Consider the following 17,109-nt stretch of genomic DNA (forward strand, 5'->3'; position numbering starts at 1 on the left):
TTGGAAGCAATTTTTACAGAAAAATTAGAAAAAAGTTTTAAAGTGAAAAGGTCTAACTTTTTCATTGTAAGAATGTGGGATATAAACGGATATCCAGCAGAGATCTACATCAAACTGACAAAGAACGAAAAACATGATGGAAGAAGTTGATAACATAATGTCAAAACTACTCCCTGTACATTCACAAAAAAAGCATGCTTGCATAGCAAAACTGATTGTGTTTATCATGTGAAATAAATATTCAAAGAGAACATTCAGGTAAAAAAACCCAAATACTAACACTGAAAATTAAAATGCTTTTGTAGGTTGATAAATCTCAAAGTAAGCATGGAACTGTCCTAATAGAAATGTTAGTATGACTTCAATAATCTGAAATACTGGATATCCAAAAGCTAAATTTTAACTTTACTCAGATGCAATTCACATTCTGAAATTTCAGGTGCTACATATTTAACTTCTTTTTTTTTTCTTTTCTTTTTTTGAGATGGAGTGCTCTGTCGCCCAGGCTGGAGTACAGTGGTGTGTTCTTGGCTCAGTGAAATCTCTGCCCACCAGGTTTAAGTGATTCATCTGCCTCAGCCTCCTAAGTAGCTGGGATTACAGGCCCCCACCACCATGCCTGGGTAATTTTTGTATTTTTAGTACAGATGTGGTTTCACCATATTGACTAGGCTGGCCTCGAACTCCTGACCTCAGGTGATCCACCTGCGTTGGCTTCCCAAAGTGCTGGGATTAAAGGCATGAGTCACCATGCCAGGCCTATGTATTTAACTTTTATTACTCTACCTGAGACCATCAATACTTAAGAAATGTGAATTTTACAAAGCAGTATATGAAGACTCTCTTTGACACAAAAGTTTACCTCCATTGCATAGTTCTGGAAAATATTTGTATTACTCGCGTTGAAAGAAGACATCACTTCTGATTTCCCAGGTAAGGCAAACTTCGACAGGGATCCTGTTTGGAAGTGAAAAACAAAGAACCAAAACCATCAAAATTAATGAGAAAGAATATAAGAATCTTTCACTTCCATAAGTACTCTGATAAAATGTTAACCTATTCTAGTCAAAATATTAAAAGTAATTAGGAAAAACAAATAAATAATGAACAAGATTTTTTCAGTGCATGTGCTTTTGAGCACAAACCTAAGGAAATGTGCTCTAATTCTACTTATCCCCACAATCCCCACATCTTAGGTGTGTTCTCTCATTACTGACTTATTAAGCACTTTGTGTGTACAGACTAGAAAGCAGTCTAGTCATTAGTAATTACTAATGTGCTGTTTCTATTTCTTCATGTTTAAAATACAGGAAAGTATTTAGTTCCAAGGTCTAAAAAGTAACAAATAGCTCATTTTTCTTTCTTTTTTTTTGAGATGGAGTTTTGCTCTTGTTACTCAGGCTGGAGTGCAATGGTACGATCTCGGCTCACCGCTACCTCCGCCTCCTGGGTTCAGGCAGTTCTCCTGCCTCAGCCTCCTGAGTAGCTGGGATTACAGGCACGCGCCGCCATGCCCAGCTAATTTTTTGTATTTTTAGTAGAGACGGGGTTTCTCCATGTTGACCAGGATGGTCTGGATATCTTGACCTCGGGATCCACCCGCCTCGGCCTCCCAAAGTGCTGGGATTACAGGTGTGAGCCACCGTGCCTGGCCTTCTTATAGGGATCTTTTAAGAACTGGCATAGCTGGGCTTGGTGGCTCACGCCTGTAATCCCAGCACATTGGGAGGCTAAAGTGGGAGGATTGCTTCAGGCCAGGAATTTGAGACCAGTCTCGGCAACATAGTGAGACCTTGTCTCTACAAAATAATAAAAATAAAGAATTAGCTGGGCGTGGTGGTGTGTGCTTACAGTCACAGCTACTTGGGAGACTGAGGTAGGAAGACAGCTTGAGTCCAGAAATTTGAGGTTACAATGAGAGTGTGGGCAGCAGAATGAGATCCTATCTCCAAAACAAAAGGGGGGATATAGTAATCTTGCTCTTTGCTCTTAAATACTAGAGAAGAATTCCCAATTATATCCTTAAGAACAATAGGATATTAGTGTAGACATTAAAACAATATGCAAAAGTAAGGAAAGTTTTGTGGTTAAATCAGTTGACAGTGATTGTATCTTGTCAGTACAACTGGAGGTGATCTGTGTTATACCGCCTCAATACATTTTTTTTCTGTCATTACTATATTTTATGAATGTGTACTGGTATTTTTATAAAGATAAAGATCAAGGTTGGGTATGGGGGTTCACACCTGTAATCCTAGCACTTTGGGAGGCCAAGGTGGGCGGATCACCTGAGGTCAGGAGTTTGAGACCAGCCTGGCCAACATGGTGAAACCCCATCTTAAAAAAATTAATTAATTAAAAAAAAAAAAAGATAAAAAGGCCAGGCATGGTGGCCCATGCCTATAATCCCAGCATTTTGGGAGGCTGAGGCAAGTGGATCACTTGAGCCCAGGAGTTTGAGACCAGCCTCAGCAACATGGTGAAACACCCTGTCTATAAAAAATACAAAAAAATTAGCCAGGAATGGTACTGTGTGCCTGTAGTCGCAGCTACCTGGGAAGCTGAGGTGGGAGGATCACCTGAACCCAGGAGATAGAAGCTGCAGTGAGCTGTGACCGTGCCACTGCACTCCAGCCTGAATGACAGAGCAAGACCGTCTCAAAATAATAATAAACAAAGGTCAAAAAAACTAATGGTGTAAACTACCCGTCCACAAAAAATAAGAGAGGATAGGTAAACATGTTAAACACTACCACAGGGATGCAATCTGCATGATCCAGACTAATGACTTGATTGCTTCAGCAAATAAATAACAAGGAGGAAAAAAAAAAGTCCAGAACTACCACTGGTCCTAGTCCCTACCACACAGAGACACCCCAGAGAGGCAGAGAACGAGCTGAAATCTCACACCATCCTTTAAGATGCTTAGCACTGGTATAAATGCAGTTCTTCCCTTGCTGCTTCTTCCCAAAAACCCTCTGTAATCCCTCTGCTACAGCTAGTTCAAAATTGCTTCCCAATAAAACCTTTCATTAGCCTTGACTAAGAAAATCATTTACTTGGAGCAGTCTACCTTTTGTATCTAATTGATCTACAGTACAGAATAAATATTCACTTTAATAAACATGAATCAGGCTGTAAGTTTAGTGTTATTTGCTTAGACAACAAACTGTTCTAGTATGTTAGAAAAGAAGGAAGTAGCTCTCTTTCGGAGGACGATACAAGATGGCCGATCGCTAACATCCCGGGATTGCAGCCCTCAGTGAAGGCACAGAGAACTAGAGGATGCCACACTTTCAAACAAATTCTGGTCGCTCACGGAGCAGAAGATCCCCAGTGGAGGAAACACACAGGTCGCCAGCGTGACTCTCGTGGCCGGCACCTCTGCACGGCAGCTCTCGGAGCAGAGTAAACAGGTTTGGAGGACCCGCACCAGCCCCCAGCACAACACCAGAGCCTGGCACAGCGGCTGTGACGGCACCTCGGCGCGGCAGCACTCGGCGCAGAGTAAACGGGACCGGTTCCCCTTCTGACCGAGGTTTGGAGCCCTGGGAAGGCAGAGTCGCCTACTACGGACACAAGAAGGAAGCCCGACAGGAGAATCCTGGGCAGAAAAGCACCATCTGTTTTAACGCCACTGCTCTGGCCCTGGGAACTAACAACCTGGACACCCACTCAAGAGACCTAATCTGAAAGTTGGTAAATTCAAAGACGACAGGAGGATAAATTTACAATGACGGGAAGAAACCAGAGTATAAAAGCTGAGAATACTCCCAAGTCAGAACGCCTCTCCCTCTAAAGATGATCACAGTTCCACATCGACAATGGAACAAAGCTTGATGGAGAAGGAGCGCATCCTGATGACAGAATCACTCTTCAAGGAATGGATAATAACAAACTTCGGTGAGTTAAAAGAACGTGTTGTAGCCCAACGTAAAGACAACTTAGAGAGGAGTATGAGTGAATTAATGGAACTGAAGAATACAATACAGGAACTCCGAGAAGTATGCACAGGTTTAAACACTCGAATTGTTCAAGCAGAAGAAGGGATATCAGAGGTCAAAGTCCAACTTAATGAAATAAAACGTGAAGAAAAGATTAGAGAAAAAAGGATAAAAAGGAATGAGCAAAGTCTCCAAGAAATGTGGGACTATGTGAAAAGACCAAATTTACGTTTGATAGGTGTACCTGAATGCGACGGAGAGAATGAATCCAAGCTGGAAAATACTCTTCAGGATATTATTCAGGAAAATTTTCCTAAACTTTTAGCAAAGCAGGTCAACATTCAACCCCAGGTAATACAGAGAACACCACAAAGATATTCCTCAAGAAGAGCAACCCCAAGGCACATAATCGTTAGATTCACCAGGGTTGAAATGAAGGAGAAAATACTAAGGGCAGCCAGAGAGAAAGGTCGGGTTACCAACAAAGGCAAGCCTATCAGACTTACAGCAGATCTCTCAGCAGAAACTCTACAAGCCAGAAGAGAGTGGGGGCCAATATTCAACATCCTCAAAGAACAGAACTTTCAGCCCAGAATTTCATATCCAGCCAAACTAAACTTCAGAACTGAAGGAAAAATAAAATCTTTTATGAACAAGCAAGAACTCAGAGATTTTATTACCACCAGGCCTGCTTTACAAGATCTTCTGAAAGAAGCATTACACACAGAAAGAAACGACCAGTATTAGCCTTTCTAAAAATACACCAAAAAGTAAAGAGCACCAACATAAAGAAGAATTTACATCAACGAATGGATAAAACAGCCAGTTAACATCAAATGGCAGTAACCCTAAATTTAAATCGACTAAATCCCCCAATCAAAAGACACAGCCAAAACCCAACGGCATGTTACATCCAGACCTGTTTCACATGCAAGGATACACAAAGACTCAAAACAAAGGGATGGAGAAAGATTTACCAACCAAATGGAGTGCAAAAATAAATAATAAATAAATAAAAAGCAGGAGTTGCAAATCTCATATTGGATAAAATAGATTTTAAAGCAACAAAGATACAGTGGTAAAAGGATCAATGCAACAACAAGAGCTAACGATCCTAACACCCAGATACATAAAGACTTAGACTCAATGAGACAGAAAATTAATAAGCATATCAAGGACTCGAACTCAGATCTGGAACAAGTAAACTTAATAAATATTCACAGAGCTCCCCACTTCAAATACACAAAATATACATTCTTGTCAATACCACATCACACCTACTCATAAGTTTAAATGAAACATTGATTGGCCATTATTAATACCCAATTTTTTCAGAATAAAGCAATATTTCTGTTTACTCTCTCTCTCCTCCTCTTTCTTCCTCTCCTTTACTTATTTATTTTTTTTTCTTTCCTTCTCTCAAAAAAAGAAATCAACTTGTAAACCTCTAGATCCAGGTTGGCAATGTCTCTCTCATTGCTTGAATTCCTTCCTTCCCTTCCCTCCCTTCCTCCCTCCCTCCCTCCCTCCCCCCTTCTTCCCTTCCTTGCTTCCTTCCTTCATCCCTTCCTTCCTCCCTTCCTTCCTCCCTACCGTCTTCCTTCCCTCCCTTCCTGCCTTCCTCCCAAAAAAAAAGAGAAGAAGGAAGTAGGGTTAATCACCTAATTTCTTCATAAATACACAGCAAAAGGAAAAACCAGGGAGAGGAAGGGGAATAATTACAAAAAAGAGTTAACAGACATATCAGCCAAATGCAAATGCTGACCCTGTATGGATCCCAGTTTGAATAAACCACCTATAAAATGAGCTTCATAAACATGAAAATCTGAAACTAAATATTTGATATATATGATAAATATCACTTAAAAGTATGATGGCATTATGGTTATGTTTTCAAAAAACAAATACTTCACAAAAGAGACATACTATATGAGCCCATAAAATGTTCAAAAATGGCCAAGTTAATCTATGGTGTCAGAAGTTAAGATAATGTTTACCTGCAAAGAAGTGACATGGGCATGAGAGAGTGTTCTAGATATTGTGAATGCTGTTTCTTGAGCCGAGCTCTGGTTACACAGGTGTGCTCAATTTGTAAAATGTATTTACATTCATAAAAGTATAGCTAGGTGTGGTGGTATCTCATGCCTGTAATCCCAGCACTTTGGCAGGCCAACTCGGGAGGATGACTTGAGCTCAGGAGTTTGGAACCAGCCTGTACAACATAGTGAGATACTGTCTCTACAAAAAGTTAGCTGGGTGTGCTGATGCACACCTGCAGTCCCATCTACTTGGGATGCTGAGGCTACAGCATGGGAGATCATGGTTGCAGTCAGCTGTGACTATGCCACTGCACTCCAGCCTGAGCAACAACATGAGACCCTATCTTTTAAAAAAAAAAAAAAAAAGGACACATTATATGTTACACTTTAATAAACAGTTTAAAATAGATAACATAAGTCTTTAATAAAAGCTTTTTAAAAGACCAAAGATACAACTGAAAAAACCAATATTCTATTAGATCCATTCTTCATACCGTTAACCCGAATAACTTTGTTTTAAATTTATTTTTATTTTTATTTTCAGAATAACTTTTATATAGATCAAATATCTAAATCAGAGGTAAAATCTATATTTGTATTGCCCTGAGCTATGAGTGTCTTTTCCATTTAAAAAAGTTGTTAAAAAAAAAAGAAAAAAGAATATGTGACAGAGGTGTATGTGGCCTGCAAAACCTAAAATATTTACTACATAATGCTTTACAGAAAAAGTCTGCTGACCTCAGAAAATGTTATACAGGAAACCAGATAAATATCAAAAGAAACCACTAGTGAATTATTTTATACCTTACGGAAAGAAAAACCTTTTCTAGCAACTCACAATCCAGAAGCAGTAAGGGGAAAGGCTGATAAATTTGATTACACACAATTTAAAACTTACATATGCCAAAAAAAAAAACCACCCCAAAAAAACAAACTTAGATAAACTACTTGCAACTTATATAAGTAACAAAGGATTAACTCTCTAATATAAAAAAAGCTACTAAAAACATTTTTTTTAAAAAGGACCAACAATTAAAATGCAGGCAAAGGACAGTCCACAGAAAAAGAAATGCAAATGGTCCTTAAACAGATTTTCAAACAGATTTTAAACTTCATTTATAAGAGAAATAGAAATGAAAACTAAACTGAAATATATTCCTCACCTATCAGATGGTAAAAATCCAAGTGTGCCAACATATACTGTTGACAAGACTGTGGGGAAATAGGTATTCTCATATACTGGCAGTGGGAATGCAAAATAGCCTGAGGAAGGGAACTTGGCAATATCACTTCAAGGAAGAATTCTGAAGTATCTTCCAAAGACACACTGGTAAAAATATAACATATATGCATTATGGCATTAGAAAAACTGGAAACTTAATGTTATCAGGGAAGTGGCTAAAATAAATTATGATACATCCACACATGATGTGTAACTATAGTTTTGTACTATGTAGCTGAAAAAAATGAATGGGGAACATTGCTATGTGATGATATGGAATGTTCTTCAGAGTATATTAAGTGACAAAAGCAATGGGCAGGAAAGTATTGACAGTATGTTACCTTTAAGTAAGAAGACAGGGAAGTAATAAAAAAAATGTGTATGCCTATATTTATATTCTTAAAAAAGCAACAATGGAAAGATACATAAAAAATGAGTAAAAATGGTTGTTTCTAGGGATAGGAAGAAAACAGAATGAGGGAGTGGGGATGAAAGTTACACTTTTGTGAAAGTGCCTTGGTTTTATTGTTTTGACTTTGGAACTATAAAAATTGTTTACAAAATTTAAAAACAAAATTAAATCATAAAGAAAAAAGTGAAAGTGTCAGAATTCAAACCAAACTACAAATCAAATGCAGTATGACAGAGCTGTTTGGACAAACCTTCCAAGGAGGCAGAACTTTCCAGGCTTATTTGGCTGAGATCAATTCCCTTAGTCCCTGAAGTGGCACTGGTCTCTTGAGAAGCAGCAGCTCCTTCCAATTCATGGCAGACATCTTCATCTGTTAAAGAGGTAGATTCAGAATCCTGGGCTCCCACTGAAGAAAGACTGGTACGATCAGAACTTTGATCCTAAGGACATAATTATAAGCTTAATTTCTTGTATATTTAAAGGTAATTAATTAAAAAGTCACTTCTAAAGCAGAAAAAAACACCTACCATCTAACTACCCAGATGATCAGCTGAACTAATATTACAACATCTAGAGGAAAAAAACAACCAATTTTACAAAGGCATGCTAATTTGGACAAATGTGCTGTGGTCCAATTTTTAAGAAATCATTTTTTAGTTACAGTAAAGTATATACTAATTAGTAATGTAAACTTATTAACTTTTAATCTCCATTTATTGATAATTTTCCTCTCTGACAAGGTATCACCCAAACATGAAACCACTAGAACTATGTTTTATTCTTTTCCACAGTAACCCAGCTTTCAAAGATATACATATTTCTAGTTTTCATTTTTGAGAACACTGAAGTTAAAAAGTTTTTTGGTTATATATTAAAAGTACATGAGAAAATTGGGTAGCTATAGATTCGTATGCAAAAAAAATTTTAATACCTATAATCCCACTGCCCAGATAATAAAACCTACTTTACTAGTCATGTGTGTGCATATTTTATTTTTAATCATCTAGGGCAAAAAAATTTTTTTTGAGAAAGGGTCTCACTTTGCAGTCTAGGCTGGAGTACAGAGGGCAATCTCAGCTAACTGCAACCTCTGCCTCCCAGGCTCAAGGAATCCTCCCGTCTTAGCCTCTAGAGTGGCTGGGATTATAGGTGCATGCCACCACGCCTGGCTAACTTTTGTATTTTCATTAGAGACAGGATTTCGCCATGCTGGCCAGGCTAGTCTTTATTCCTGACCTCAAATGATCTACCTGCCTTGGCCTTCCAAAGTGCTGGGATTACAGGCATGAGCCACCATCCCTGACTGGGCTTTAACATTTTTTTGTAGCAAGATATTTTCATCCTTTAGGGGTTCCAAGATCTGATTTTACTAAGGAAATCTTTCTCCACTCCCAACTGAGAAAAAAGTCTTTTTAAAATTTGCACTTAAATATCTAATCCATCTAGGATTTTTGTTGTTGTTGTTCAGTGAAGGGCAGGAATTTTTTCAAGTGAATAGCTAAGTGTACCAACATATTTATTTAATATCCTCATTTCCCACCATTCTTAAATGCGATATATTTTTTTGAGACGGAGTTTTTCTGTTGTTACCCAGACTGGAGTGCAATGGCATGATCTAGGCTCACCGCAACCTCCGCCTTCTGGGTTCAAGCAATTCTCCTGCCTCAGCCTCCCAAGTAGTGCACCACCATGCCCAGCTCATTTTTGTGTTTTTAGTAGAGACGGGGTTTTACCTTGTTGACCAAGATGGTCTTGATCTCTTGTCCTCGTGATCCACCCGCCTTGGCCTCCCAAAGTGCTGGGATTATAGGCGTGAGCCACCGCGCCTGGCCTTAAATGCTATTTTTTCATATCCCAAACTTCCATATACATATACAGTTTTATTTCTGGACTTTTCTTCATTCCACTGGTCCATTTATCTGTTTTTCATTGATTAGCAAACTGTTTTAATTATAGTTTTAGCATCAGTTTTGTTAGTTTTAGTATTTTAGAGAGCAACTCATATCTTTTTTTTTTTTAAAAGACAGAATTTTGGTCTGAAGCCCAGGCTGGAGTGCGGTGGCACAATCTCGATTCACTGCAACCTCTGCCTCCTGGGTTCAAGCAATTCTCGAGCCTCAGCCTCCCAAACAGCTGGGATTACAGGCGCCTGCCACCACGCCCGGCTAATTTTTGTATTTGTAGTAGAGACGGTTTTACCATGTTGGCCAGGCTAGTCCTGAATTCCTGACCTTAAGTATCTGCCCGCCTGAGACTCCCAAAATGCTGGGATTATAGGCGTGAGCTATTGCACCTGGCCTCATACTTTTTTCAGAATTTTCTTGATTATTCTCATGCATCTTCTCTATTGATTTTAAAGCAGCTAATTATGATTTATATTTTTAGTCACCGGGTATTTGGTTTGCCTTCTATCTTAATTAGACTACCCTAATTTGGTAAAAACTGATACCTTTACAAGACCGAATCCATCAGTAAATTAGGTCTCTCAGTAAAGTACTATAGTTTTATTCATGTATTATATACTTGATGTTATGTTTACTTTTAAACATTTTATGTTTGTGTTCCAGTGAATTAGCTCATATTTTTCATTACTTTTCTAACTGGCTATTATTATGTCCAGGAAAGCTGTTTTACAAATGTTTTTGTTGTTTCTAGCCACCTAACAGTTCAGTTTTTTCAGTGGTGGTAGATAACTTCATTTATGAGACTATCAAGTTTTATTAAATTATTTTACAACATTTTTATCTTTTTTTTTTTTTTTTGAGACAGTTTGACTATGTCGAGACTGGAGTGCAGTGGTGTGATCACAGCTCACTGCAGCCTCAATTTCCCAGGCTCAGGTGAGCCTCCCACCTCAGCCTTCCAAGTAACTGGGACCACAAGCGCACACCACCATGCCTGGCTAATTTTCTGTATTTTTAGTAGAGACAAGGTTTCACCATGTTCCTCAGGCTGGTCTTGAACTCCTAAACTCAAGCGATATACCTGCCTCACCTCCCAAAGTACTGGGATTACAAGCATGAGCAACCATGCCCAGCCTTTATCTCTCATTTCTTTTCCTTGCCTTCTAGTATCAGAAGTGCTTGGACAGGGAATGGGAAGAGAACGTACAGGGCAACTAAACAAAGGAAGGTTTTCCTTTGGTTGGTGGGTACTTCAGTGTATTTTAAGTAGAGTGGGGCTTCCTTAAAAAAAAAATCTGGGCTAATTATAAAATTTTGTAATTACTTTTTTTTTTTTTAATTTTTTATTGGATAAAATTTTGTAATTACTTTTAATCCTACTTTCTTTCTCATCTCAATGGCTGTCCTTGGTATTACTCCTTTACTCTTAGTACTTACAAATTTCATACCTTTGTGAGCTGGAGTATTCCATTTTCACAACTACTCCTGTAAGAGAAAAAACAATGCCTACCTAACTATTCCTTAAGTAGTCTCTTAATTTAATTACCTGGCTGTTTAATTTCATATGTCTGCCTGCTCACCTGGGCTCATTCACTAAGAACAGTCCTCATCTTAGTAGCTGATCTCTCTTATGACTACTCTGGAGGCCACACTTTCTGTATTTAGGCATTTCCATCAATCCAGTTTCATTTGCTTTCTCATTTTCAGAAAGGTATGAAAATTTCTCATTTCCTGATGGCATACTTTTCTTTTTTCATTGTTTCGATTGATTTATTATATTCTCCTATTTTTCTGTCACTTTAATGGGATTTTGAGGAGGCGGGAATACAGATGTGTATTTTAACATCCTGAATCAGAGGTCTTGTTGCTAGTTATGCATAAAATAATCAGTGTAAAAAATAAGTCAAATAGTTTATTTTTTTGAACCAAAATATAGATTATGCATGTTTGAGTGGAAGATGATAGAATGATTTCACATTGGGAGACATTAAATTCTTTATACACAGAAAAATTATTGAGACTAAATTTCATTGAGTAGAGCAACAATAACCATTTATTTAGTGCCTTCAATGATGGCGCTATACAGACATACCTTGGAGGCATGGCAGGTTCAGTTCCAGACCACTCCAACAAAGCAAATGTTGCAATAAAGCAAATCACAGAAACTTATTTCCCAGTGCATGTAAAAGTTGTTTACACTACACTGAAGTCTACTGTACAACAGTATGTCTACAGCATGTATATAAATTTTAATGTACCTTATACTAAAAATTGCTAACAATCGTGAACCTCAGCAAGTGGAAATCTTTTTGCTGGTAGAGGGTTTTGCCTGGATGTTGATGGCTGCTGACTGAATAGGGTGGTGGCTGCTCAAGGTTGAGTGGCTGTGGTAATTTCTTAAAAGAGGACAAGAATGAAGTTTGCTGCATTAATTGACTCTTCCTTTCAAGAAAGATTTCTCTGTAGAATGTGATGCTGTTTGACAACTTTCTTCGCTGGTCCATAAGAAGCAATTCCTCATCTCTTCAAGTTTTATTATGTGATTGCAGCAATTAAGTCACATATTCAAGGCTCCACTTCTAGTTTGGTTTTTTGTTGTTGCTGTTGTTGCTATTTTCACCATATCTGCAGTTAATTCCTCCACTGAAGTCTTGAACCCCTCAAAATCATCCTTGAGGATTGGAATATACTTCAGGCAAACTCCGGTCAATGTTGCTATTTTGATCTCCTCCTATGAATTATGAATGCTGTAAATAGCATCTAGAAGAGAGAATCCTTTCCAGAAGGCTTCAATTTACTTTGCCCAGATCCATCACAGGAATCACTACCTATGGCGGCTATAACTTTATGAAATGTATTTCTTAAATAGTAAAAGTAAAAATTACTCCTTGATCAATGGGCTACAGAGTAAATACTAGCACAAAAACAAAAACTCTCCTTGACATTTCTGTTTTCATCATTCAACTTGACTCCTTCAATTCTTCTGGAACTCGTTATCCATATTTTATTTGTTCTTTTGATATTATCACACAAGTCCCTGAGACTATGTTTAGTTTAGTTTTGTTTTTTTGAGACGGAGGCTCGCTCTGTCACCCAGGCTGGATTGCAGTGGAGCAATCTTGGCTCACTGCAACCTCTGACTCCCAGGTTCAAGTGATTCTCGTTCCTCAGCCTCCCGAGTAGCTGGAATTACAGCCATGTGCCACTATGCCTGGCTAATTTTGTATTTTTAGTAGAGACAGGGTTTCTCCATGTTGGTCAGGCTGGTCTCGAACTCCCAACCTCAGGTGATCCATCCACCTCAGCCTCCCAAAACTGTAATTACAGGCATGACCCACCATGCCCTGCCTCTTCTGATTCATTTCTATTATTCTTTAATGACTAGTTATAAAATTTGTTTTAATAATTTCTATTTCTTGCTAGAATTTATTTCAAATGTGTTTTCCTTTACCTAAAGAAACTAGTTATGGCAGCTGCTTTAAAGTTTCTCCCTGGTACTTCCAACATCTGAGTCATTTTGGAGTTGTCTTTTCCTTGAGAATTGGTCACATTTTATTGGTACTTTATATCAAGTAATTTGGGATTTTATCTTGGACACTGAATATTGTTATGTAGACTGGGCACTATCATAATACTTCAGAGATTGTTGATGCCTTTGTTTCAGTAGGCAATCGAGTTATACTCCGACCGTAATTTGTGTTTTACTTTTTCTAGGTAGCAAACTTTAGGTTCAGTTACTTAAGCCTTTTCTATTCCAGTTTACATGTGTCTCAAGATTGTGCTGGTTAAGGGGTAGGCTGAAACTTGTATGGGATTCCCCTCAAACTTTCGCACAAAGAGGCCTCTTTCCTCAGGCTTCTCTGTTCAGGAAATAAGGGGTTTCTCTTGAAGTTTTATCTGCCAGAGATGCCATGCCATGATGCGGCTGTCCTTGGTGCAAAGATGCATGATAAAAGAAAATTGATAAACTCATTGCTGTGTCGGTCTCTCCCCAGAATCTGCCTGCTTTTATTTTTCAGAATCCTTAGTTGTTTTTTAAATTTTGTCTGGTTTTTAAACTATAATCAGTGGGAAGGATTGGCTGTGGTAGCCTTATGTTGCCACAGTGAAACCAGTATTCTCACTCCAATTTATTTTTTTTATTTTTTTGAGACAGAGATTCGCTGTTGTTACCCAGGCTGCAGTGCAATGGCACGATCTCGGCTCATCACAACCTCCACCTTCTGGGTTCAAGCAATTCTCCTGCCTCAGCCTCCCGAGTAGCTGGGATTACAGGCACGCACCACCATGCCCAGCTAGTTTTTGTATTTTTAGCAGACAGGGTTTCACCTTGTTGACCAGGATGGTCTCCATCTCTTGACCTTGTGATCCACCCTCCTCAGCCTCCCAAAGTGCTGGGATTACAGGCACGCACCACCATGCCCAGCTAGTTTTTGTATTTTTAGCAGAGACAGGGTTTCACCTTGTTGACCAGGATGGTCTCCATCTCTTGACCTTGTGATCCACCCTCCTCGGCCTCCCAAAGTGCTGGGATTACAGGCACGCACCACCATGCCCAGCTAGTTTTTGTATTTTTAGCAGAGACAGGGTTTCACCTTGTTGACCAGGATGGTCTCCATCTCTTGACCTTGTGATCCACCCTCCTCGGCCTCCCAAAGTGCTGGCATTATAGGCGTGAGTCTTCTGTTTTTTAGTTATGTTCCTGTCTCTTGGCATAATTATTTTTAGTTGAGTGATAGACATTGTGTATTAAAAACTGCAAGGATTCCAGATGATGTTTTACTCCTCCAGAAAAGGTACAATCTTTTCTCACTGACAGAATAAAAGCTGATTATTTTAACCAAATCACGATGACCTGAGTCAAGTCTAGGTTTTAATTTTGGTCAGGCTTAGTCTACATCTGGTTTGCCAATGTTTCTAAGCCATATCTCTGTAAGTATTCCAACTGAGGCCCTCTCTGGCAGCTTCTGAACTCTAGCTCTTATGAGTCCAGCACCATGAAACTGCTGAGAACTTGACTTCTCAGAAATGTTCTCCTTACCCTTCTCATGCAGTATCAAGTAATTTGGAAAATGTCTTGAGGGAAAAAAAAATCTTCAGTGTATTTGAGGCCCTTAACGTCTTTTTTTTTTAAATTTTTTATTGCATTTAGGTTTTGGAGTACATGTGCAGAACATGCAAGATAGTTGCATAGGTACACACATGGCAGTGTGTTTTGCTTCCTTTCTCCCCTTCACCCACATTTGGCATTTCTCCCCAGGCTATCCCTCCCCAGCTCCCTCCCCCACTGACCCTCCCCTTTTCCCCCCAGTAGACCCCAGTGTTTAGTACTCCCCTCCCTGTGTCCATGTGTTCTCATTTTTCATCACCCGCCTATGAGTGAGAATAGGCCCTTAACATCTTCAATTTTGTCTCTCTAACCCACAAAGTCCCAAAAGTTCTGATAAGGGAAGGCCTAGATTTACAACCTACTGCTTCATTCTCATAATTAGCAAATACCCTCAGGAAGAAAGTGGCTCTAGAACTTCAGTTCACCTCTCTAGAATCCTGCCTCTCTGCTTTCTAGTTGCTCTCGCAGTTCTCTGATGACTTTAAACAGATACTTCCTCTATTTCATCTAGCTTTTTGCTCTTAGGGGAAGGTATTCAAGTCTATCCTAAGTTACTCCATCCTAACCAGAAGGGCAAATCACATGCCTAACTGGTAATTTTTGAGGGCATACTGGACACATTGTCTGGAAAAAAAAATCTGCATCTTGAAGGAAATATTGAAATTCAGTAAGTACTTTCAAATAACACTAATTCTTTGAAATTAGTCTTTCTAAGTCAAAAATAACTCCAGCTACAAATCGCTGTCTTTCAAAACTGAACTACAAATATAACCTTAGTAAGATTTTTTTTCTCTTGAAGTAATTATTCCAGTTCAAATTCGGATACTTAAAAACTTACACACCCCATGAGTCATTTTTATAAAGCTATATTTAGGAAAAATAGTTAAAACAAGCAAGGGGCTTTTCGTGGTGATGGGTGTGTGTGTGTGTGTGTGTGTGTGTGTGTGTGACAGTAAAAGTAGCAAATACTAACCAAACTTACCTTAGATGATGTGGTATACATGGTGAATCTTGAATACCATTTGCTTGCTTTCTCTGCAACTCCTTTTCCAGCAGTGAACATACTGTTCCTTAGAACATCCAGTTTAGGTACTAGTAGTGTATCTAAGTTAAATGAAGGTGATGAGTGGGTTAATGTATCCCGAGATTCTTCCCTAAATGGGCAAGTAGGTGAGAAGGCTGGAGAAGACCAAAGTCTATCTCTTGGTTTCTCCTCACTTTTTGTGTAACTTTTAGATTTGGTAAGTCTCACTGGCTTAGGAGAATTAGGAGGCAGACTAGATCTTCTGCATGCCTTGACCAATGTTGGACTTTTCTTATTTAATTTATCATCACATGCCCGCTGTAAATCAATGCTTGGAGTACGACTTGTCAAAGGACTGCTCATATTATTCATATACATCACAATTTCTTCAGCTAAATCACGCCTAGCAGATGGTGTTGAAATGCTTTTGCTATCGTCTTCATCCTCCTCCTCCTCTTCTTTTTGCTGTTCAGTCTCAGCAACCAAGAGAGAGAGGGGATCAAATCCTGTTGCAACATCAGTTTTTTCAAAAGGTTTTACTGAAAAGCTGCTGCTCAGACGCTGAATTCTCTTGGGATTTTGTGTAGCAACACATCCTGCTTTTGATCCATCTGTTTCACTGTCTAAGTCTTCTAAGTCAAAAATAACAGGTGAATCCATTTTATCTGCCAAATAGTTAGAACCATCAAAAGGTGTATCATCATCACTAGATTCCTTTTCTAAACTGTCTCTTTTTGATCTTAAAGGTGGCGTCCCAATATCAAGAGTATTTGGTCTTGTACTTTTTGAGATAACATTTGAAAGAATTTTTGCATCAGCTCCCAATTTTTCAACTATATCTCCAGGGGTTGCTTCCTGGTTAATTCTATTGAGCATAAATCCCATCAGTACCCCTCCACTAAGATTACGGTTTCTATTTCCCCAGACCACTTGCTGCTGCAAATTAGTCTCATTGTCACTTTTATGTCTTTTCCTGAAGCATCTACTTTGAATGTTTCCTGTTTCATTTGTATCCTCAAGAGATGATATTAAGAGCAGTTCAGGTGTACTTTCTGAAAAACAAGCAAAGTGCTTTTAGCCATGAAAATATAATAGTAAATATAAGTCATCTTAAATATTTAAAATTCTAGTGATAAAAATGATAATAACAAGCACTCACTGAGTGTCTGCTATTTGACAGATACTATACTAGACACTTTACTTATATGACCTACTGTAAACATTCTAACATCCTTATGAGAAAAAAGGGAACACTTAGAGAGATTAATTTTCTAGCTCAGAGTCCTTAAGAGACAGAACGGGGATTCAATTCAGACTTGCCCAATTATAAAGTGTATGCTCTTAGACATCAGAATGCACCGCTTTTTAAAAATGTTATCAAGATTTATATTTAATAATGAATTTACGTTAATTCCACTAAATAAATTACAATGGTTTTATAATTGTGGTTGTAC

The 17,109-nt window shown here is 38.5% G+C and overlaps 1 protein-coding gene across 10 annotated transcripts in view; it reads right to left on the reverse strand.

Moving 5' to 3' along the window:
- DENND4A (DENN domain containing 4A) overlaps window positions 1–17,109 on the reverse strand; it is a 120,878-nt gene that overhangs the window by 17,523 nt on the left and 86,246 nt on the right. For all 10 annotated transcript variants that reach the window (XM_002753255.6, XM_009005087.5, XM_009005086.5 and 7 more), the window contains 3 exons: window positions 15,614–16,707; window positions 7,868–8,057; window positions 863–957 (listed from right to left, as the gene is read on the reverse strand). In XM_002753255.6, coding sequence (XP_002753301.4) covers window positions 863–957; window positions 7,868–8,057; window positions 15,614–16,707 — 1,379 coding nt within the window. The remainder of the gene's footprint in view (window positions 1–862; window positions 958–7,867; window positions 8,058–15,613; window positions 16,708–17,109) is intronic.

Source organism: Callithrix jacchus, chromosome 8 (assembly GCF_049354715.1).
Source record: "Callithrix jacchus isolate 240 chromosome 8, calJac240_pri, whole genome shotgun sequence".
Lineage (NCBI taxonomy): Eukaryota > Metazoa > Chordata > Mammalia > Primates > Cebidae > Callithrix > Callithrix jacchus.